Source organism: Macaca mulatta, chromosome 12, assembly GCF_049350105.2.
Source record: "Macaca mulatta isolate MMU2019108-1 chromosome 12, T2T-MMU8v2.0, whole genome shotgun sequence".
NCBI classification, from domain to species: domain Eukaryota; kingdom Metazoa; phylum Chordata; class Mammalia; order Primates; family Cercopithecidae; genus Macaca; species Macaca mulatta.
This window is the reverse complement of record NC_133417.1, coordinates 126,675,188-126,697,637: the sequence shown is the minus strand read 5'-3', so window position 1 is coordinate 126,697,637 and position 22,450 is coordinate 126,675,188. Positions and strand designations below refer to the sequence as shown.

The 22,450-nt window shown below is 39.2% G+C and overlaps 1 protein-coding gene across 3 annotated transcripts in view; it reads left to right on the top strand.

Moving 5' to 3' along the window:
- EPHA4 (EPH receptor A4) overlaps positions 1-22,450 on the top strand; it is a 154,452-nt gene that overhangs the window by 126,146 nt on the left and 5,856 nt on the right. The window contains exons 9-17 of one of the 3 annotated variants that reach the window (XM_077956430.1): positions 1,063-1,121; positions 3,624-3,737; positions 4,210-4,395; positions 9,644-9,705; positions 10,160-10,369; positions 12,502-12,651; positions 16,124-16,317; positions 19,644-19,799; positions 20,134-21,071. In XM_077956430.1, coding sequence (XP_077812556.1) covers positions 1,063-1,121; positions 3,624-3,737; positions 4,210-4,395; positions 9,644-9,705; positions 10,160-10,369; positions 12,502-12,651; positions 16,124-16,317; positions 19,644-19,799; positions 20,134-20,248 — 1,246 coding nt within the window. In that variant the 3' untranslated portion in view covers positions 20,249-21,071. 3 annotated transcript variants of the gene reach the window in all.

Below are 22,450 nucleotides of genomic sequence, written 5' to 3'. Positions count from 1 at the left end.
ATTCCAGTGTAAATTTTACATTTCTGACAGAAACATAAATGTATACATTTTATTTACTAATTTGGTCTCAACTCCCCAAGTTTTAGACAGCTGTAATATCAACTGAGTTGATTTTCTGATTCCTTTAAGTGATATATATTCTCCTGATTCACAATGTATATATATTTTTGGTTTCCAAGGCTTGAGTTGATTTTCCAGTTTGTATAAGAGAGATATATACATTCCTGATTGAAGATTTATGTGTACTAAAGATTTCCAATCCACAAAGCTTTATAACAAAGCCAGATTTACACTATTAAAAGTTGTAGGAGCAGAATGCCAAGTTTAAGATAATGCACCATTTTACTGAAAGTGAATCAGGCAAAGCAAAACAAAGCTTCTCATTTTTACCCTTGCTCATTTTTTACAAATTAGGGAACATAATTCAGTACAAAGCAAATACTTACTTTTAAACTTTTCATTAATAAGTTGGGAATTTGTATGCAGCAACTGAAACCAATAACCGCAAAAGTGTTGTTTCAAGAGTATCACGTGATATGATAATGAATTTTTGTGGTAGTAGTTATCTGGTTATAGCAATAATATTTACTAATACCCATCACATACTGAACATTATTGCCATTTGATTTACGCAGAACTACCCATGGAAATTTAAAATATATATATACATACACACATATATATACACACACGTACATATATATACACACATGTGCATTTATGTAAATGGAAAAATAGCCAATAAACTTATCTTCAGTAAGATAAATTTTCTCTGAGAGATTTTGAATTATAATTATATTATAAAACATTTGCTTTAAGCTATTGTAAGACACCTCAGTTTAAAACTGTGGTTCAGAGGTGTTTCTGACTGCTTGAGCTTAAAACCATGACTTACTACCCGGGTGACAAGTATTTCATCTCTTGTAAGTCTCAGTTTTCTCATCTCTGAAATGTACATAGCATACCTGCCTGACTTACAGTAGCAACAAATTTGTCTTATGGCATGTGTTAAAGCTTAGGTGTTTGAGGAAAATAATTCTCTTTTTTAAAAAATTTTAATAGACGGAGTAAATACAGTAAAGCCAAACAAGAAGCGGATGAAGAGAAACATTTGAATCAAGGTACAAAAAAATTGGATTAAAAAATTTTATTTTTAGAGCATGTCTCACATTTTCTAGTTTAAACATGTCCAAATAATATTTACGTGACTATTAATGTTATATAATATATTCCTTATCCCAATAATGTACTTCCTGAGTATCAAACTGAAATGGGCGATTTGGATGGTAAGATTAAAGATGTGGGATGAGGTAGAGATGTTTCTTTAGATTTTTACTTTTCCGTATTTTATCCTCTACTCTGAGAAAGTTACCAGTCTAGCTGGCTCATTCTTGTAGCTGGGTGGCAAAATTAAAATGGGTAATTTTTTCATATAAGCTGGAAATTTGAGGATGAGGAAAAGAATAAGAAATGTAATAGTAATTGCTACTTCCCAGGGAATGGCTATATGTGATATAGAATTAGTGACTATCAATAAATTTTTAGTGGATTTTAATTTTGATATTCCAAAGAGGTCAAAGAAGACATTCAAAGAAGTGGCTCTAGAGTGACTTAAGCAAGGTAGAAGACTTTTTTTTTTTTTTTTTTTTTGAGACGGAGTCTCCCTTTGTCGCCCAGGCTGGAGTGCAGTGTCGCGATCTTGGCTCACTGCAAGCTCTGCCTCCCAGGTTCACGCCATTCTCCTGCCTCAGCCTCCTGAGTAGCTGGGACTACAGGTGCCCGCCACCACGCCCGGCTGCTATTTTTGTATTTTTAGTAGAGACAGGGTTTCACCATGTCAGCCTCACCTCAGCTGACCTTGTGATCTGCCCACCTCAGCCTCCCAAAGCGCTGGGATTACAGGCGTGAGCCACGGTGCCCAGCTGGTAGAAGACTTTTAAATGGACAGTGGTTGGTGACTATCCAGGAGAGCTGTCCACTAGAACTTTCTAAAATAACATTGTTCTATATCTGCACTGTCTAATATGTAAGCCAATAGCCACACATGCTGTTGAATACTTGAAATGTAGCTAATATGACTGAGAAAGGGATCTTTTAAATTTAATTTATTTATATTTAGATAACGACAAGTAACAAGTCTCTCACATATTAGTGCAGAAAGATAGAAGAAAGATTGACCGGGCACAGTGGCTCATGTCTGTAATCCCAGCACTTTGGTAGGCCAAGACAGGCAGATCACTTGAGATCAGGCGTTCAAGACTAGCCTGGCCAACATGGCAAAACTCGGTCTCTACAAAAAATACCTAAATTAGTCAGGCATGATGATGCACGCCTATAATCCCAGATACTCAGGAGGCTGAGGCATGAGAATTGCTTGAATCCAGGAGGCGGAGGTTGCAGTGAGCCAAGATCCTACCACTGCACTCCAGCCTGAGTGACACAGCTAGACTCTGTCTCCAAAAAAAAAAAATAGAAGAAGGAGAGGGACTGGGAATAACAAGAGTCATCTTGAAGATTTTCTTGGCTATAGCATATAAAGTGATGAGGGATATGGAGTGTCTAACAACTTTCCATTTGTTCACCTCGTTTCCTCCTAAAATCATATTTTTTCAGTTTTTACGTGGGATATATGTTTTTTTTTTAAAAGCTGATCTATTAAAAAGAAGTAGCAAGAAATTGCCAGTTTAAGGACCTTATTCCTAACCAAGGGTGCTGGGATGAGGACAAGACCTACAGGCTTGGAAAGTCAAAGGGACTGGGCCAACTGGTGTCCTGCATAGCCTCTGTGTCCTAGTGTCCCAGCAGCTCCAGGAGGGAGAGGAGCAAATGCCAGGACAAAGCTTTTTACAATGACTTCTGCCTCTTGGCCCAGATATCTGTCACTGGGCTGCCTCCAAACACATCTAAATTTAGTTTATGAGTAGTATGAGATATGACTGAATCGTACTTCCTGATGTCCAGACCATTCACAGTTAGGCTACAATGGTTATCTCTAGCTGAAGCTTTCTGGCAAAGTTGAATATCTTTGCTTATGACACCGTCTTTCCAAAACAGAAAAGAAGTGGAGGTCCACTACAGAGTCTGTATTCTCAAATCAACTAGCTGATGTTAACCTTATTGTCTACTTTAACTTAGATTTAATCTAATTTTGTTAATTGTCGGTCACATATTTAATTCATCCAGATATTGGGCAAAATGTGACACCATGTGGAAAGAGCTGGTTGAAATTAAAAAGCTTCTATTTTCTTCCCTAAGGGAGGATAACTGAAAGCAGTGGGCAGGACTTCATGCAAACGCAAGGGAGCTATGAGCAACTGCTTGGGACAATAGTATTCAACTAACACAATCCAAATTTCCTCCATTGGATGGGTGGTTTTAAAAATCTTGTCCTTGAAGTGTGAAGACATTCCAGGAAGTCAGTAAAGCTGCAGCCTCTTAAGTAGCTAACAATATTTTGTTTACCCACTAATGAAAACCAGAGCAAGAGTTTAACCATTTTCGTATGTCAAGACCGTACAGCTAACTTGACTTTTCCTATGTTTTGTAATTTTAGACCTAAACTACTTATGTTTTTTAGTGGTTCCTGAGAAACATTCAGCCAACTTATCGTGTTTATTACTTAGGTGTGAGAACATATGTGGACCCCTTTACGTACGAAGATCCCAACCAAGCAGTTCGAGAATTTGCCAAAGAAATTGACGCATCCTGCATTAAGATTGAAAAAGTTATAGGAGTTGGTAAGTGTCTGAGTGTCTGTCTGCTAATGAGTCTGTTTTCTTGGTGGATGTTAAATATGTGTGTGGATTATGTAAATGTATTTGTGAGTATATTATGTGTGTATATACATGAAATTTCCTTTTCTTGAGTATAAAATATCGTGTTATAAAGAACTCTAGTACAAATTTTGATTCTATTCTTAGAGAGAAACTTAATGCGATCTGAAATCAGATTGATTGCATTCAAAAGGTTTACTCTATTTCTTACTAACTAAGATTTTGTGTAGTGTTTTTTCATTAAGGCTTAGTTTTCTCTAATAAAATGGGGCTAGTAGCATCTACTTCAGGGTTGCATGGAGGATTTTGTGAAATAATCTATGCAAAGCACTAGCACAGGGCCTGGCATGTAACAAGCACTCAAGGAATGTTAGCTATTATTCTTTCATCTTGAATGTGTTTCTGGTCCATCATAGATTCTTTTTCTCTCCCAAAGGTGAATTTGGTGAGGTATGCAGCGGGCGTCTCAAAGTGCCTGGCAAGAGAGAGATCTGTGTGGCTATCAAGACGCTGAAAGCTGGTTATACAGACAAACAGAGGAGAGACTTCCTGAGCGAGGCCAGCATCATGGGACAGTTTGACCATCCGAACATCATTCACTTGGAAGGCGTGGTCACTAAATGTACGTGGGTCACCCCCTTTACAAAGCCAAGTTAGAAGTTACTGGGAAATTAAACACACATTTTCTTTCCAGGGAAATGACAGATGGCGCAGACCCACTGATTGCTAATAGGAGGAAATCAGTGCAGGACAAGTCATTAATCTTGTAGTCAGCTCTAAATGGGTCTATGGTTTCGGCTGATACCCAATCTCCAAGGCAGCTTGTGTGAGATTTGAGAGAAATTAACATAGCAGATTTTTGGTATGCCATGCCATCTTTCAGATGTTTGCTAGGCCAAACTGATTGTCATAGGATAGGCACAAGCAGATGGTAAGCAAAATAAAATTTAAGGACTTTTCCTATAAAGCACAACAAAACCTGGCCACACCTTGTGCTGGAATCTTTGGTTCCAGATGCAGAGGGTGAAGCTTGGGAATCTTTAATATATTGGGGGATTTGCTTGTCTGCTCTGCCTGATTTATGGCTGTTGCAGTTCAGCACCTATTTACAGTAACACCTGGTTGAACTTTCCTTTTTTAGTCCATTAGCATTCACTGAGCCTGTGAACCACGCTTCAGTTAAAATGCGACACAGCTCAACAGATGCATTTTGTGAAGCAAACCCTGAATATGTCTGTAAGGCTGGCTAAGACCAACTTATAAAGTGCCACATAGACAGTACAGCTGAGGCAGTCCCTGTTTAAGGTGGCTCTGTTCCAGGAGCCCTCATATACCCTACAAGTCAAGGATCTGGTAAGCCTGGGGCTATGTCTCCAAGGCTTTTCTTCTTTGATTCAAGGTATCTGTGGAAAGCATCTTCACTCAGCGTGTGCAGAGTAACGGCAATATAGCCACCCCAGTGGGGTGAAGCGGTTGGAGGAGGGTAGGTTAAAGAGAAAAACAATCTCTCACACCTGTAGTCCTAGTTACTTAGGAGACCGAGGCAGGAGGATCACTTGAGCCCAGGAGTTCAAGGCTACAGTTGAGATGGGTAAGTTTCCTGAACTCCTCGTGGGACTTGCAATGGGGTGTGGCTTGTTTTGCTTGGCCACCGAGCTCAAACTTTTTGTGGGAGGGGGAGCACACAGATTAGCACCTGCAGGAGCCCAGGTGAGTGGTCACCAGTGATCTCTGGTGCCCCAGAAGGTGTATGTTACAAACAATGCTCTTTTAGCAGTTGCCGCCTGCAAATGGCTAAGTGTTAACCAGCTTAGTGGAGAGTCTAGGTGACAGCCTTTTTCACCCTCCCCTGTTGGTACCTGGGTTCCTGTCTGGCGTCCAGGAAGAATCAGGTCACATGGACTTGAAGGATGGTGAATGTGTAAGCTTTATTGGGTGATGGAGGTGGCTCTCAGCAGAATGGGGAGCTGGAAAGGGGAAGGAATAGGAATAGGAATAGGAAGATAATCTTCCCCTGGAGTTTAGCTGTGCCAACCGAACGCCCATGGTTTGCAGGGTTGAAGGTGGGGCCTTTGCATGCAACCACCGTTTTCTACCCAGTATTTCCCTGCCTCCTGTACATATCATTCCTAGTGAGCTATGATAGTGCCATTGCACCCCAGTCCAGGTGACAGAGGCACCTGAACCTATTTTTTAATAGAAACCTGTCTCTACTTAAAAAAAGAAAGAAAGAAAAGGAAAAAGAAAAGAAAAAATGAGACATTAGGCCTGGGGTAGGTGGCTAGTGGGACACAAAGTACAAAATCCTTAGAAAGAAGAAATGAGGTGGTTAACTAAAATGGGAGAGAAAGTATACACTATTCAGTTCAGAGGTCCTCAAACATAAATGAGAATCTTCTGGAAAGCTTGTTAGGACAGTTTCTTGGGCCTCTTCCTCAGAGGTTTGATTCAGCAGGTGGTGTGCAGCCCGTAAGTTTGGAGGGCTAGAGAGCTCACCACAGGTGAAGCCAGTGCTGCTAGTATGGGAATCGCACTTTGAGAACCACTGGACTGGGGACAAACGACCGCATACCAGCTCTGCTGCTACTACAGCTTGTGACCTTGGACTGCTTGTTCAATCTTTCTGTTTCAGTTTTCTCATCTGTAAAATGGAGGTAAAAAGAGCATTTGCCTTATAAGGTTATTTTTGGGATGAAATAGAGTATTTTGGGTGGTTAGCACAATAGCAAATTTTTTCAGAAAAAAACCTCATATGTGTTCAATGGTGCTATTATGTCTTAAGAAGTAGGTACATCTTTCCCCATCTTCAGAATCTTTCAAAAAAAAACCAAACAAAAAAAAAAAACAAAAAGGAACCTTGATGCGAAGGATATATAATTTTCTGCCTGAGGTGAAGGCTATAATTAGCATAGAATAGCTCTATTTGCTTTTTGAGATTAGTTTTACAGACAGGATATTTTTCTGTTGCCTGTGGCCTTCAGGGCCGCCCAGAGTCCTTCACTACTTTAATTAAAAGATAACATTCCCTTTAAATACTTTTGCAGGTCCATTTTCTAAAAAGGAGGCTCTGTTCAGCTTAGGGTGTTTTTCCTGTCGCAGACAGTGATTTTCCTAGCACCTCTGCAGAAGAGAGAAGAAACAGGGGATCTTTGTATTAAAGTCCCACCGCGCCTCTAAAACGCGTAGCTATTACAGCTGTAACTGTTATAAACGACTGGATGCATTTGCATAATGCAGTTGTCACTGAATTAAAATGATTTAAAATTTCTACTGGAGAAGCTATTCCCTTCCCCCACCCCTCTCCTCCCCACTGCATCCCTGCCTAGTGGAGGGACGGAGACTCCTCTATCCAAGAGCCCAGCCCAGGCCTATTTTATAAGCCCCTCTGCTTATGGAGACATTCGTCTTTATTTCTCTTGTAGAGCTCATAAAGGTTCTGACAAATGGATACTTTTAATAAACAGAAAAAGGAATGCAGAAAAATTGTGAAGATGGTGCCAAGAGTCCGACTAGGGAGGTGTGAGGGTGAAAGGGTAGAGTGGAAGCGTGTGAATTCATTACCAGCAGTTACTTGAGTAACTTTTGAAATTGGCAGGAGGACCATAAATTCGCCGCATGACCCTTGCTTTTGGATCCTCTCCTGTAGTCTCCACAGCTCCAGAGGGATCTGGTGAAATGCAAGGAGGTGTTAATGCACAGCCATGAGAGGCTGCCCTTTCTCATTAGTTGACAGAGTATCTTTTGATTGAGGCAGGTTGATTAAAACTCATTTAGGCACATTTGTTCTGTCAGAAGACTATGGTCACAAGCTGAACTCGGTGACTAGCGCCTGGAATCCCAGCTACTCAAGAGGCTGTGGCAGGAGGAGCCCTTGAGCCCAGGAGTTCAAGGCTGCAGTGAGCTATGATCCTGTCACTGCACTCTAGCTTGGGCCACAGAGCCAGACTCTGTCTCTTAAAAAAAAAAAAAAAAAAAAAAAAAATTTCTTTCTTTTTTTTTTTTTAAAGTAGAAAACCGTGGTCACACATGTAGAGGGTAAATGAATCTGAGAACTAAGCATTTCCTATTTATATTGATAGAGGATCGGCAAGCACACCCCTGCCGGCAAAGAGAAAAGACTTAAAAGTGATTTTATTCACCTTTGGTCTGCACCAAGATTCCCACTTTTTCTACCAGCCTTCTTTCCTCACTTGAAAATAACATGTCCATGGTACTGTTTTCTAATACAAAAGTGTTTGCCTCTGAGTGATTTCTTAGACACAACATCAAAAACTCAAGGAATCAAGAAATATCACAAATTGATATATTGGACTTCATGGAATTAAAAACGCACTCTTCAACACTTTTGCCCCTAAAGTGAAAAATTTCCCCATTCTCTATATGCCAGAAATTATAAGCTGATGGAATCACTGGGTGGAAAATGTATTTCGTTAGAATAATCATGGGTGCTTTTCAGCGGTGAAATATTTTAGCCCATTTTTGTAGACTGAAGTCTAAATAAAATAAAATAAAATAATATGTTTTGGTGTATCAAACTGACATTTCATTTTCTCCCAAAGGAATATTTTAGGGACCTGTTTTATCCTTCTCTTGGGAAAAAAAAAAATTCATGATTCCCACCCTCCACTCCGCAATAATACCCTTTAGAAAGAAGGAATTTCAGACCTTGAGCTCATTGCCTGTGCAGGAAAGTAAAGAATGATTCTTATGTCCTAAAGTCCTCAGAAAGAGGAGTTCAGTGAAAATCTTGTTTCCACCTCATTCTGCTCAGAGCTTAAAATCATTTTTATTTCTTTGCGGAATGGGGGGAACCAGGATGTTCTAGTACTGAATTTAAATTCCTGTCTCAGATGAAATAATTTACTGAACCTTTCCTTTGACTGTTCTGGGTTTTTTTGTTTGTTTGTTTTTTGAGGTAGGCAGTTTAAAGAATCAGACCAAAGCAAGTTTATTCATAGCTAGGGACAGTGAAGAGAAAGGACAGAGCCCCTGAGCTGAGCAAGACAGTGGAGAGAAGTTGCATGCTTGTTTGTTTGTTGTTGTTGTTGTTGCTGTTGTTGTTTGAGACAGAGTCTTGGTATCGTTGCCCAGGCTGGAGTGTATTGACGCCATCTTGGCTCACTGCAACCTCCGCCTCCCAGGTTCAAGCAATTCTCCTGCCTCAGCCTCCTGAGTAGCGGCATTACAGTCTCCTGCCACCACGCCCAGCTATTTTTTTTTTTTTTTTTGTATTTTTAGTAGAAACGGGGTTTCACCATGTTGGCCAGGCTGGTCTCAAACTCCTGACCTCAGACGATCCTCCAGCCTTGGCCTCCCAAAGTGCTGGGATTACAGGCGTGAGCTACCGAACCCAGCTGCATGCCTGGTTTTAAGATGTGTCTGGATAAGGAAGGATTCAACATAGCCACTGCTCCCTGAAACACGGATTTCTCTAAATAAAGAAAAGAAGTTGATCTGCCTATTGATGTCCTTAGCTTCTTACAAGTGGCTCTTCTGGGGACAAAATAAATTAATTATCCTAAAGATTATTTTGGCATTGAAACAGGCCCTCCCATTTATCATTTTCCCCTTTTGCTTGAGAGAGCAATTATCCATTCATGTTGCTCCCTGGATACGAGAGGCCACTTTAGTTAAAGACCTTGTCAACAAGCCACCCAAAGGGTTAACTATCCAGATGGAATTTAAACCTACTCGTCCTTTTAATATTTCATTCCTAGCTCCCCACAGCTGAGGCATAAGCTTGGCTTGTTTTAATTAAATTAGATCACACAAGACAGGTGTCTTGGCAGTAAAATTGTGCACAGCCCATTTTTATCTCATTAACTGCAGTGCTCATCAAAGGTTTGTGTTTTTCTTTCTGAAAACTCTAGGTAAACCAGTAATGATCATAACAGAGTACATGGAGAATGGCTCCTTGGATGCATTCCTCAGGGTATGTGACTACTTTATATTAAACCTAAGAATGTTGGTATTTGGAAGACTCCTAACAGAGTCCTTGTATTCGTTCTGTTCGGTGGTATTCGTGGATTTTTTTTAAATGGGGCAAAGAAAGAAGAGGAGAAATCGAGAATGATGTGATTTTTAAGGCTATTAAATAATCCGTGTTCAACAAGGGTAGTTTTTGATTTATTCCTGTAATGTGGAGCTGTTTGAGCCATAGATTCATTACAGTTGGATAATTTCCATCTGTCACAGGAAGCAAACCCAGCTCCTAGGGTCCAGTCTGCTACTGAATTAGTGACTTTGGTCAGAAGGGCCTGGAAATCATGTTGAGTTTCACTGCATACCGGATACAGATATCCAAAAAGATCCAAGTAATAAATGCTTGGTGAGAATTAATTTGGCCTAATGGTAATGGGATTGTTCCTCACTCCTTTTCTATGCAGAAAAATGATGGCAGATTTACAGTCATTCAGCTGGTGGGCATGCTTCGTGGCATTGGGTCTGGGATGAAGTATTTATCTGATATGAGCTATGTGCATCGTGATCTGGCCGCACGGAACATCCTGGTGAACAGCAACTTGGTCTGCAAAGTGTCTGATTTTGGCATGTCCCGAGTGCTTGAGGATGATCCGGAAGCAGCTTACACTACCAGGGTAAGAAAGATTGGTGACATCTGGGCTTTCACTCTGGTGAAACTGTTCCTCTCTTCTCCCTTTGAGATTGAAGCCCTTTGTAATTCTTTTATTTCTTAAGTTTTCTCATGCCTCGAAGCCTCCTCGTATTCCTGTGTCCATTTTTAAACCATGTTTCCAAGAAAAGAGGGATTTTGAAGCTGACCCTAGATGATGACAATATTAACAGCCACAAACTAGAAGCAAAATGAATTATCTTTCCCTCTGTGTTTTTTTGGGGGGGCAGTGGGGAGAAAGTGTTAATGAACAATAAGGCGGTGTCTTAAATAAAAATGAGCTAACTGAGAAGCAAGCATTAAGGATCAGTTTATACAACAAATGATCAATTACTGAGAAAATCAGGAGGTAGCTTTGCTTATTTATTTTTTTGCACTTGTACTTGCCTGCTGTCTTCCTAATCTTTCTTCCTTTTTGTTGTTTTTGTTTTTGTTTTAGATTTTGTATTTGCCTTTTTTCTATTCTTTAAAAAAATCCTTATTCTAAATGAGACAAAGCAATGCTTCTAGTTGGTTGGCTACCAAATCTCAGAATGTATATACAGGATTTATAAAACATTTATACCATGCAAGGTTTTCTAGTATCTAATGGCCTTCATTTTACCACTGCTAGATAAGCGGGGATTAAGACACAGTTACAAGTTTTAAGTACACAGTTAATGGCTGTGCTATCTTAGCTCCACTATCTGAATATAAAATACTAATGGAATAAACACAGAATCATAAAACAGTTATTGGCCATTAACACTGACACTGTTAAAATCAACACGAAGCTGACAGTTACCAGCCATTTTCCCCTTTTAGCACTCCTCATTTTTGCATCTGCAGTCCCAAGCAATGGGGGTTTTTTGTTGTTGTTTGGTTGGTTGGCTGGCTGAGCCTTTTATTTTGTCGGGGGGATCAGGGGGTATAGTATTCTATTTCTTTGGCTCCAATTCTGATTCTTATGCTTGTCCTCTTTTGAATTCCAAGTCCATTCATTTAGAAAAGAATACATCTTTGTGAATGTTGAAGATCTTTTATTTTTTCCCAGTAGTTGGAGAAAGAAAAGTTAAAGGAGGCTTCTAGAATGATACATTTACATAGATAAAACCTTAGACAAATATTTAAGCAGGGGGGGAATGCAGTACAATTGTCCTGTGTGTAACAAGGATGAATGCAATACACTGGGTGTTCAGAGTTCACTGCAATGTATCAAAGCAATTTCCAGTACAATTTATTGTCCTGTTTCCTAGCCCTACCTAATAAAGCAAAGAAAACTTTTAAATGATGGCCCTGGGGATACCTCAAGGGTCTGAATTAGACTTGAATTAATTTCCCCAGGTGGAACCCTAGGACATTGAAAACCTGACTGAAAATACCTTAAACATAAGCATAAACAAACAAGACATTTGAGGCAAAAAAAAAAAAAAAAAAAAAGTGCATTTTGAAACTTTTCCTGGGTAATATTCACTTGCTTTACCATTTTACAAGTCTTTTTTTTTTTTTTTAATTTAATAACAACTAAAATCCTGTCCTTACTCCATTAAAGTCAGTAATAGCTCTAGTGTCTGGTATTATTTGGCTTTCTCTAAAGACCTATTTATCATATCATCCCCTAGCTATTGGGCATATTTCTCATGCTGTATAAGGGGAGGTGGACTTGTGTTGGATAGAAATGTTCATATTTAAATTCCTTCATTCATGATTTTTGAAGCAGTATTAAGCATTGCCTTCCTTTGTGCTCCCGGGTGAAAGAATCCAACAAAAAAATCAAACAGATGTCAGCTACATATCATTGATACCCCGTGGATAACATGTATTTTGTAAAAACTGAGATTTCTTTTTTTCTAGAATATTGCCTTAAGCAGAGCTCAGATAATAGGTAGATTTTAAAAACATAATTAGATTACTTAGTCACTTTCCGGTGAGTAAAGAAAACATAGGAGAACTGTCTTAACCTGGAAGACTTGTGTTAAAATGAACAAGTGTCTTTTGTTTTGAGAGCTATCTCAAGAATGCTGTTGTCCTGCTTGGCTAGCAGGAACTACATTCAGAATCTAAAATGGCACATCAGTGATGTACTTAAGGAATAACTTATGGCTCAAATGTTCACAGGGTGGCAAGATTCCTATCCGGTGGACTGCGCCAGAAGCAATTGCCTATCGTAAATTCACATCAGCAAGTGATGTATGGAGCTATGGAATCGTTATGTGGGAAGTGATGTCGTACGGGGAGAGGCCCTACTGGGATATGTCCAATCAAGATGTAAGTCTCTATGTTCTGAAATATATTTTTTCACATTGAGATTCAGGAAGTTCTGCATTACTGTATGATGGAGTGAGCACGGGGTTTGAAATGATACATTAAACTCAAATTTCTTAATACAGATATATCTAGCAAGCTAGTTCAACATTATAACCAACGACTATTGATTTCAAGGACAAGAATTAAATGGCCTACATGGTACAGTATGGGAGATAGATACACACATAGATGCATGGATAAAAAATATGGGATGGTATTTTTACTTGGTGAACTTTCAAAACCAAAGTAAAACCAAATGAAACTGAATTTTAAGAAAATGCAAAGATTATGAAAAAATAAATTTCACGTATGATAAAACGGACATGAAAGGTTTATTGAAAGAAAACTAGTGAATATTTTAAAGCTGGCATCATTGTAATTAGAGCTCGCCCCTTGAGGACTCTAAAATAAAGCTTCACTCAATGACCCTTGGTAAATTATGCACATCCCTTTAAATGTACCATCTGGACTACTTTGTAAGGGAGTATCCACGATGACTGCAATTTCAGAAAAGGATTCAATAATGACACTAATAAGATTCCAGAGTAATAGAATTTAATTACAAACATCTCCAGTGAGAAAGAAAGAAAAAAAAAAAAAGTAAATGAAAGCCCTAGATCAAGGGGTCTTCCTGGAACACATTTTAGCTAATCCTGGAAAAGTTTACATTAGTGCTGGAAAGATTGGGAATCATATTAAAATTAAATGGCTACCTATACTTTTTGAACTTGCCTAATTTTTTTATGTATGTGGTAGGCCATTATCAGAGAGGGTTTACAAATGCAAGGTATTCAGTTTATCAGTTTGAATTATATTTTGGAAACTTCTTTTCAATAATTATCTTTGTGGTGGAATGTTACCTATCCATCTGCTTTGTCTTCCTCCAACAACAGGAAGTTGCGCAGCCTTGACGGTTACAACCAGGTGCGCTTAAGAAATAGCATGCAGGCTGCCTTATCAATTAAAGAATGTTTGGAGCAATAGAGAAAATGATGCACTCCGTGTCTGGTGGGGCAAAAAGAATTCTCTATGCTGAGCAGCCAGATTAAGGGGAATGGTAGTGTTCACATTGTATTATCTGTGAATTATAACAGAAGATTCATAGCAGTTAGGAAGAAAGCAGCTAGCCTAAGTCATAGTAATTACAGGCTGGAAAAAGACTATGGAGGTGTGAATAGCATGTAATCTATTGCTTATATGATTATGTTATGCAGACAGCTTCTAGTAGCTTCTTATAGCCACGTTTGGATTCAGGTTAGAGACTCTCAGGGGGACAAAGACAAAAAACCTAAATGAGCAAATAGTAAATGTAGTTACTGTAATTATTTGATACTTAGGCTTTATTTTTCTTTACTGAAGTCATGACCAAATGTTCGTAAGAACAGAGAATCTAAAGATGTCAGTTTTTCCACCCTAAATATGTTCAGATCTGTAATTTTGGCAGTTTCTATATACATATACATTAAAACAGTTCTTTTGTTTTGAACTTTCAGTTCTCTGGCTTTCTCCATGAAAAGGCATCTGAAGCCATTTCTTGCTCACAAATAATATTGATCTATTATTTGTCTCTGTGTTGGATTCTATGTAGAACAGGAATCAATAGGAAGTGTATCTGGAGAATTACTTTGATGTGTAGAATTAATTTGGCATATGGTAAATGGAGTGAAAGTAACTGTTGAAAATATGTCAAACTTAGCAAGTTTTTTGTTTGGTTTAATCCTCTGCCCCCCAAAATATTTAGCAGTAAACTGAGAAAATATGCTTTGCTAACCTATGAGCCATCTTCCAAGCTGGCAGTGGATAGGGAGCTTATGAAAGAGCATTAATCAGTCTGAGGGGTTATAACAATATATGTTCCCCTGGCATCAGCCCAATACTGCTTTCATTCTCCTCAATTCAGTGCAAAATGTTCTCATCAAGTCTAGAGTCAACATCATGCACCTGGAAAGATAAAAGAAACCCAGGTGATCAAACTGACGTAGTGTAATTGCTAGAAACAAATAGAATAAGGTTCAATAAGACAGCATAGAGAAGTCTGCTTTACAAAGAAAAGTAGGTGATACTGATACATGATATTGGCAAAATACATAGGAGAAAAAGGATCAGAGGGCTCAATAAATCACAAGATGATTTGTTAAACTGAAACAGTGCTCTAATTAAGAAGACCACAGTCATACTAATCCAAAGACACTGGACCCAACAGACTGTTTTCTGTCGAAGGCCAATTTCTGAGCAGTCAATAGACCCACCACAGGGTGAGTCCAATGAAGTCATTGGGATGGCTCAACCACTGGTTATCTCCCTGGCAGCTATCATGTTGATAGAAAGAAAAATAAATGGAGTGATTTAAAGCAAATAAAATGTTTAGACTCCCAAACAAATAAAAGCACCTCCAGAATCTCAGAGGATATCCATAAACAAAGATAATGAGTAGCCAAAAAGCTGTGAAGTAATTCTCTATAAATTTGGTATGTCCTACCATATTACTTTATTGGAATTTATACCCCAAAGTGGGGGGAGGATGTTAGGGAAAAGTCTATAAGAAAATAATTTAATGCCTGTGAAGACAGATGAGAAAAATTAGAATTAGCAAAGAGACTGTTGAATGAGTTATTGATGACTTACTAGGCAAGTAGACTGCTCTGGGCACTTTCGATGGTCTTGGCCAATAAGACAATTATCATCTACCATTGTAGCTTCCTTCCTTAGATGTGAGAGGGTCTCCTTCAAAATGTAAATGCCCCAAAAGAAGGAATTTTTTAAATTGTTTTTTACTTTTTTTAAAAAAAATCTACTTACTAACACCTTTAACAGGGTCGACTGACAGCCAACTGAGACTAAGAAAGAAATTCAGAATTGGTGTCTAGGGGTAAAATAATCCAAAAGAAAAAATGGCTGGGCATCTGGACTTGGACTCTGGTGTTGACCCACTAGCTGTCTATGTAAGAGGATGGGGGCTTAAAAGGATGCAAAGAAAATTCCATTTTGGAGACAGCTATTAATTGCTTCCCAAGGGAGGTCTTTAGCACTATGTCAGAGTCTCTTTTGCTAAGAGTGTTTAGGTGTGCTAATGTTGAAGAGCAGAATGGAGTGGGGCAGGGGACTGGAGGCAGGGGGCAGGGCCATGTGATCTCTGAGGGCCATCACCAAAACTGACACCACATTGCAGATCTGATTGGGCTCTAGCCACTTGGGAACATTGGTGATTGATGCGTCTTCCCTTTAGAGTACATTTCATAGCAACAGCTGGCTTCCCTCTCCTGTTGCCAGTGATACTCAGGTCTAGCTTTGGCTCATGTGAAGCAGTTGGAGCTGTTCCCAGGCTCCAGCTTGCTGGCAGCTTCATGCACAAGAAACATGCCAGTCAGAAGGGTGAACCTTGAATAGCAGCTTTGCCTGGCAGGTTAACGTACGATCCTGTTGTCTTCCATAGGTGATTAAAGCCATTGAGGAAGGCTATCGGTTACCCCCTCCAATGGACTGCCCCATTGCACTCCACCAGCTGATGCTAGACTGCTGGCAGAAGGAGAGAAGCGACAGGCCTAAATTTGGGCAGATTGTCAACATGTTGGACAAACTCATCCGCAACCCCAACAGCTTGAAGAGGACAGGGACGGAGAGCTCCAGGTCAGCCATGCTTACTTAATAGTGATGTATGAAAGAACACGTTAGAGGAGGCAGGCAAGTGGTGACTCACTTAAATTCCTGCCTTTTCATCAGAGGCCAGTTCACGGCTCTCTGCAAACTGGGTGGCTTCTTTCTCAATTAGTACAGTATTTAAGGTAGTTCTGTTCAGCATTTTGAATAACTTAATACCTGTCAGGCATCAAATAGTTATAAGGAAAAAGCTTTAAAAAGTAATAATAGCAAAGAAATAACTGAAGTGCCTATTTTAGGATGCCAGACCTGAAATTTAGGAAGAGGGATGAAATGTACTTTTAGAAGATGTTCAGATCAGCTATATTTTGAAATGGGGCAGAAACATTGGAATAGTAAGAAATAAAGATTAGAAGACAGGTCTCTAAGCACAGCAATTTTAAGTTGACTTATACAGTGTTAATTGTAAGAAAGAGATTCATTAATTTTCAGTTCTTCTGGTTTCCCTTTTCTGAGTCTTTCAGAGTAGGAGGAAACAGGGCCAAGATAGGAAATGATTGAGTTACAAAGCATGCAGATGAATGTTTGGGAATGATTTTAAAGACCAAAATGATTGGACCACCTAAAAGAGGTACTTATCTTCTTGGAATGAGCAAAATGAAGAAGCATATCAGTCTGTAGAGAACATAAAGATACTGTAAGTCCTACAAGTTCAGTGAGGACTTTCTATATGGAGAATGGACTTTACTGGTATAAGATTCGGGATATCTACATATCAGTAGTCTCTTCTGAAAGGGTGTCGACCATCTTTATCAGTTAAATAATTTTAGAATACAGGCATAATAGACCAGGTGACTCAGGCCTGCGAGAGGTGAGACACTCACTCATCTCCAAATCTGGGCTCCTCACAGGCTTCTGTTTCATCATGATCCTGTGTTAAAAATAGGACATTTTCTCCCACAGTATTTAAGGCCTTCCGATCTTTGCAGGCCCTGTGGTGTTCTCCTCTCATCTTTTTCCTGAAAACTTAGACTAAAGATCCTAAAAGAGAAGGAGTACACATTACGTGAAAAAAAAAAAAAAAAAAAAAGAGAGAACTGTGGAATAGATAGTAGAGATACCCGATATTCTCCTCCAGGTTTTCAAATCCCTGTCATTAGCCACTACACAAAATCCTCAATGGTCTAGCTCTTTTCAGAGAAAACTGAAAAGGATTGAATTAACATTTCACCTCTGCCACTTGGTCACTATGTGAACTAAAAAATAAAAAAAGTCTCCTACTATTGTGAGGCTATTTCTTGTTCTTCTGTTCTCCAAGAGGGTGAAATAGATGACTATAAGGCCTCCTTTCCAGATCCAGCTGACTTCTCTTCCACCTTTTAGATCTTCAGCACCAGAGCCCATGTATTTTTTCTGAGGGTCCATTCAAGGCCAGTTTTATGGTGTTTGGTACTTCTTCTGTTAGCATAAGTCATTCAACCACTCTTACCACATAGCATCTGCTTTGCCCCAAGGTACAAAACAAGTTGAGGTATTAGATACACTATTATCAGTTCTAAATTCTTTTCGCTGATGGTACTTAAATAGCTTTGAAGCTTATTATGGCTTACCTATAATGAGACGTAGTATAACATGGTATGTGACTCAGCACAAAATTAGGCTAATGTCATGGTGTGCCACCAAGAGCACAAAGGCTTCCAGAACAAGCTTCAGAACAACCCTTAAAATTATTGACTTTGAGTGAAGATATTTTCATTGTAAGGTCGTTTTGACCTTGTCACTGCTCAGAGCCTACATCTTCCTCATTAACGCTTTTGACTTAAAGTCAGAAGTAAATGCAAACTATTGGCTTTTGTCTAATAACAAATATTATTGCTTTATAGTGACACTCAATTAAATGTCCAAAATTCTATGTGGTAACATTTGTTATTGACTCAAAATTGAAAGAATAATTACATTTTGACTCTTTTTGCTATAAACATTTACAGAATTGTACTTAGAAAATCAAATTCATATTGAAATAATGGACACAAAAGAAAGGTTACAATGGCAAGGTATTATTTGGACATGAAACTGATTGATAAAAAACATGTCTTTGTTAAAATATTTATATAAAAAATACAAATCAAGTCGATTTAGATGAAAATTAAAATGTAAAAAATCGAATTGGATTAATTCTGCTATGTAGAAAATTAAAGCATTATATTGACTTAATTTTGTTTTTACAAGGAAAGGGTTTTTTGGTTGAAAATTTAGTAGTAATGATATAATTCTGATTTAAATGTTTGTACTTAAATATAGTATCACATTGAAAATCAGGTCAAAGTGTTAAGATCAAACACATTCTGTAATTTTTAGGGAAAACAAGTTCAAAAACTATGACTTAACAAGTAGCAGTATTTTTCTACAGGTTATTATAATAAAGGTAGTATAAAATGCCCCCATGAAGCCCTACTCTGATTATTAAGCAATTGGATGATGAGGATGGCTAACTGTAATTCTCTTAATAGTTTTTATTAGTAAATGATTTTTTATGTGTCAATATCATTAGGAAAGGTAGAATTCCTACCTGTAATTGCTTGTGACAGTGACCTAATAGAAAACACCTGGCCTAAGAAATGAGTAAACTAATAAATAAGTTAATAAGAAGTGCTTTGAATTTGTTGAAATCATTATTCAGGAACCCCAGCAAGGGAATACGAGAAGCACATTCCGCAATCCAAACAGTGATCAAAGTGGCCATTCTTCTGCCAGCCTTGGCACTCGTGCTGGTCAGGCATGGGTTGATTAAAGAGGGGATTAACTCCCTGCTGTCCCAAGTTTGTTTGAATGCCCCAAGTCTGCCTGCAGACCTGGCTGGAAGCATGCTGGACTTGAATTCTTGCTGTTTTCTCTGCTTCCATCCAGTCTGGCAGCTTGCAAGCTCGCAGTTTTCCTTACTCATACTTCACTAGGGTTTCCATAGTTGCTGAACGAAAGTCTGTAATATTCAGTGCTGGCAGGGATTGGACTCTTTCTGCAAAGACTGAACAGGTTTCAGCCATGAGGGCTCTCCCAGTCTTCACCCCAGGCTTGGGTGTTAAAAGACCTGCTATGAGCATGAATGCCCTCAGAGGGCCACATAAAACAAGCGCAGGAAATAGAATTAAGAACAAATAGGATGATTGATATATGGTTTAGCAGCTTTGTGAAATTAAGAGCAAAATATCGCATGGTTACATTTAACAACAGTTGTTCCATTTAAAACCTTCTCTTAGCTTTTTGGTTCTCCTTGCCTAATTTGAGGCAATCAGATTTCAGTCTTCTTGTCTCTCTGGTACCTCCATTCTGCTTATATTTTCTTGTTCTGTTTCTAGACCTAACACTGCCTTGTTGGATCCAAGCTCCCCTGAATTCTCTGCTGTGGTATCAGTGGGCGATTGGCTCCAGGCCATTAAAATGGACCGGTATAAGGATAACTTCACAGCTGCCGGTTATACCACACTAGAGGCTGTGGTGCACGTGAACCAGGAGTAAGTACTCAACGATGTAACACGAAAGGGTAAATCTAGATTTAATAGTATTTTCTTTTTTTTTGCTTTGAGCTGCATAATCATCCTACTCATTTAAAAAAAAAGCAAAAACAAACTGGAATGCCTCTCGTTTTGATTGAGTGTAATTTTACACAGCCTCTATAAAGTAGCTACATTGTTGCATTAAATTGCTTAATGAAACTTTTTAATACACCTGCCTTGTCGTGCTGTATTAATTGTGGCTGATTCAAATGTGTGTCTGCATGAAGCCCTAGAAAAGAGACTGTCAGCCCCCATGACTTTTTCTGTCCCTCTTTTGTCGCCCTATGTACAGGGACCTGGCAAGAATTGGTATCACAGCCATCACGCACCAGAATAAGATTTTGAGCAGCGTCCAGGCAATGCGAACCCAAATGCAGCAGATGCACGGCAGAATGGTTCCTGTCTGAGCCAGTACTGAATAAACTCAAAACTCTTGAAATTAGTTTACCTCATCCATGCACTTTAATTGAAGAACTGCACTTTTTTTACTTCGTCTTCGCCCTCTGAAATTAAAGAAATTTAAAAAAATGTCTGCAGCGTTGCTTGGTGTACAGATTGCTGAACCTGTGGGGCTTACAGAAATGACTGCCGGTCATCTGAATTAGACCTGGAACAAATCGTTTCTCAGAAGTACTTTTCTGTTCATCACCAGTCTGTAAAATACATGTACCTATAGAAATAGAACACTGCCTCCGAGTTTTGATGCTGTATCTGCTGCCGGACACTGAGCTTCTGAGACATCCTTGATTCTCTCTCCATGTGGAATTACAACCATTGTATTTTGTTTGTGGCATAAATTACAGTCATCTCTCTTTCACTGGAATGAAGACCATGCCCAGGAACATGTTTTAAGGACTCAGCTGTGGCTTTTAGGGCTTGGTTCATACCATGGGGGAAAAAACATCCTAGGAGAAAGCGACGTGGCTCATTAGTGTTGCCTCTTCAGTGCTCAAGCCACCTGGTGAATTCCTATGACGCAGGGGGCTGGAAAGAAAGGGAAAGTGGATTTAAAAAAAAATATATATATATATATATATACAAAAAACCAAGCCCCATAATCCCTAACTGGACAAATGAGGTCTGTTTCTTTGGGCCTGAGGCTGTGCCATATAAAGTCTTATTTTAGGACTCTACAAACTTGTCCTATCTTATGGATAGTGGGCTGTGACAATCTGGAATAGAGAACGTTCACACTTCGCTCCTTTAAAGGAGGGACCCCAGATCTGCAAGGTAAGTCCAAAAACCGAGAATGAATTTTTCTCCAGTGAAAACTTCTTTCGTGTTTTAAACTGGATCTCATTCGAAATACTGAAAACAGAAAAATACTCTCTCACGTCTCTCAGGTTGTGTCGATGTTTTTTGGGATTTCAGTCCTTTTATGACAGTGAAAGAGGAGACCAAACACAGTGTGGTTTCCCTGCTATTCTTCTGGGGAGAAGTGACATATGAACCAGATGAGGTCAGGCTCTGAGGGATGGTCCTAGACACTCGCTGGCTGTTGGCTGTGTGCTTTCCATCACGAAGGGCTCCTCCTGTCCTTTGGTGCCATTCATTCATGGCACACATATTTATTGAGTATCTTCTGGGCACCAGGCAGCAAATACAGGAGTCTTCCTCTCTCCTTTGGAGAGTTTACCTCAGTGGAGAAGTAATGGGGAGACTTTTCCATTAGCCTCATTTTCTCTCCTGCTCCAGGAAACTCTGTCCCCAAACAGGGCCAAAGAGGATTTACCAAGATGCCAGTGGTAAGACTTGGAACTCGCCTTGGCTTCCTCATGATCAGAAAGTTGACCTACTGAAAAATGCACTGCACATCATGAACCTATTAGCTTGCAAAGCTTCTATTTTTACATCCCGGCATTGAGTTTGTTCATTCCTAGAAGCAAAGGACATAACTTTGGACTGGACACATTTTAACTTTTCTTTTTTTTTTTTTTTTTTTTTGAGTTATTTCATTTTTATCACTTTTAAACAAGAGTTGCTGATTTTAACGACCTTTTTTTCCCCTTGGTTGTATCCTGAAAGCTATTTCTTATAGAGCAAGGAATGTTAAATTTGATGCTGTCAAATCATGACAGTTTAGTAAAAACCTTTTTTGCAACATGAGTTGTAAAAGCTTTTCTGTTCAGAAGGAATGTGAAATTTGTTTTTAAAACTACTCCAACAATTTTTGTTTTATCACCACTTTTGCAAAAGTCTAGGAGTTCTGGATATTCGTGTTAAAAGCTGAAAAATATAGGACTTTTTTTTTTTTTTGCTTGGTTGGTAAAAAAATAATAATAATTATTACTATTATTATTTAAGACAGAGTCTCACTCTGTTGCCCAGGCTGGAGTGCGGTGGGGCAGTCTTGGCTCACTGCAACGTTGGCCTCCTGGGTTCAAACAATTCTGCCTCAGCCTCCTGAGTAGCTGGGATTACAGGCACCCACCACCCACGCCTGGCTAATTTTTGTATTTTTGGTAGAAACAGGGTTTCACCACATTGACCCAGCTGGTCTCGAACTCTTGACCTCAGACGGTCCACCTGCCTGGGCCTCCCAGAGCATCAGCCACTGCGCCCAGCTGGCATTATATTTTAACTACAATAGAATGTTACCTTGCATACAT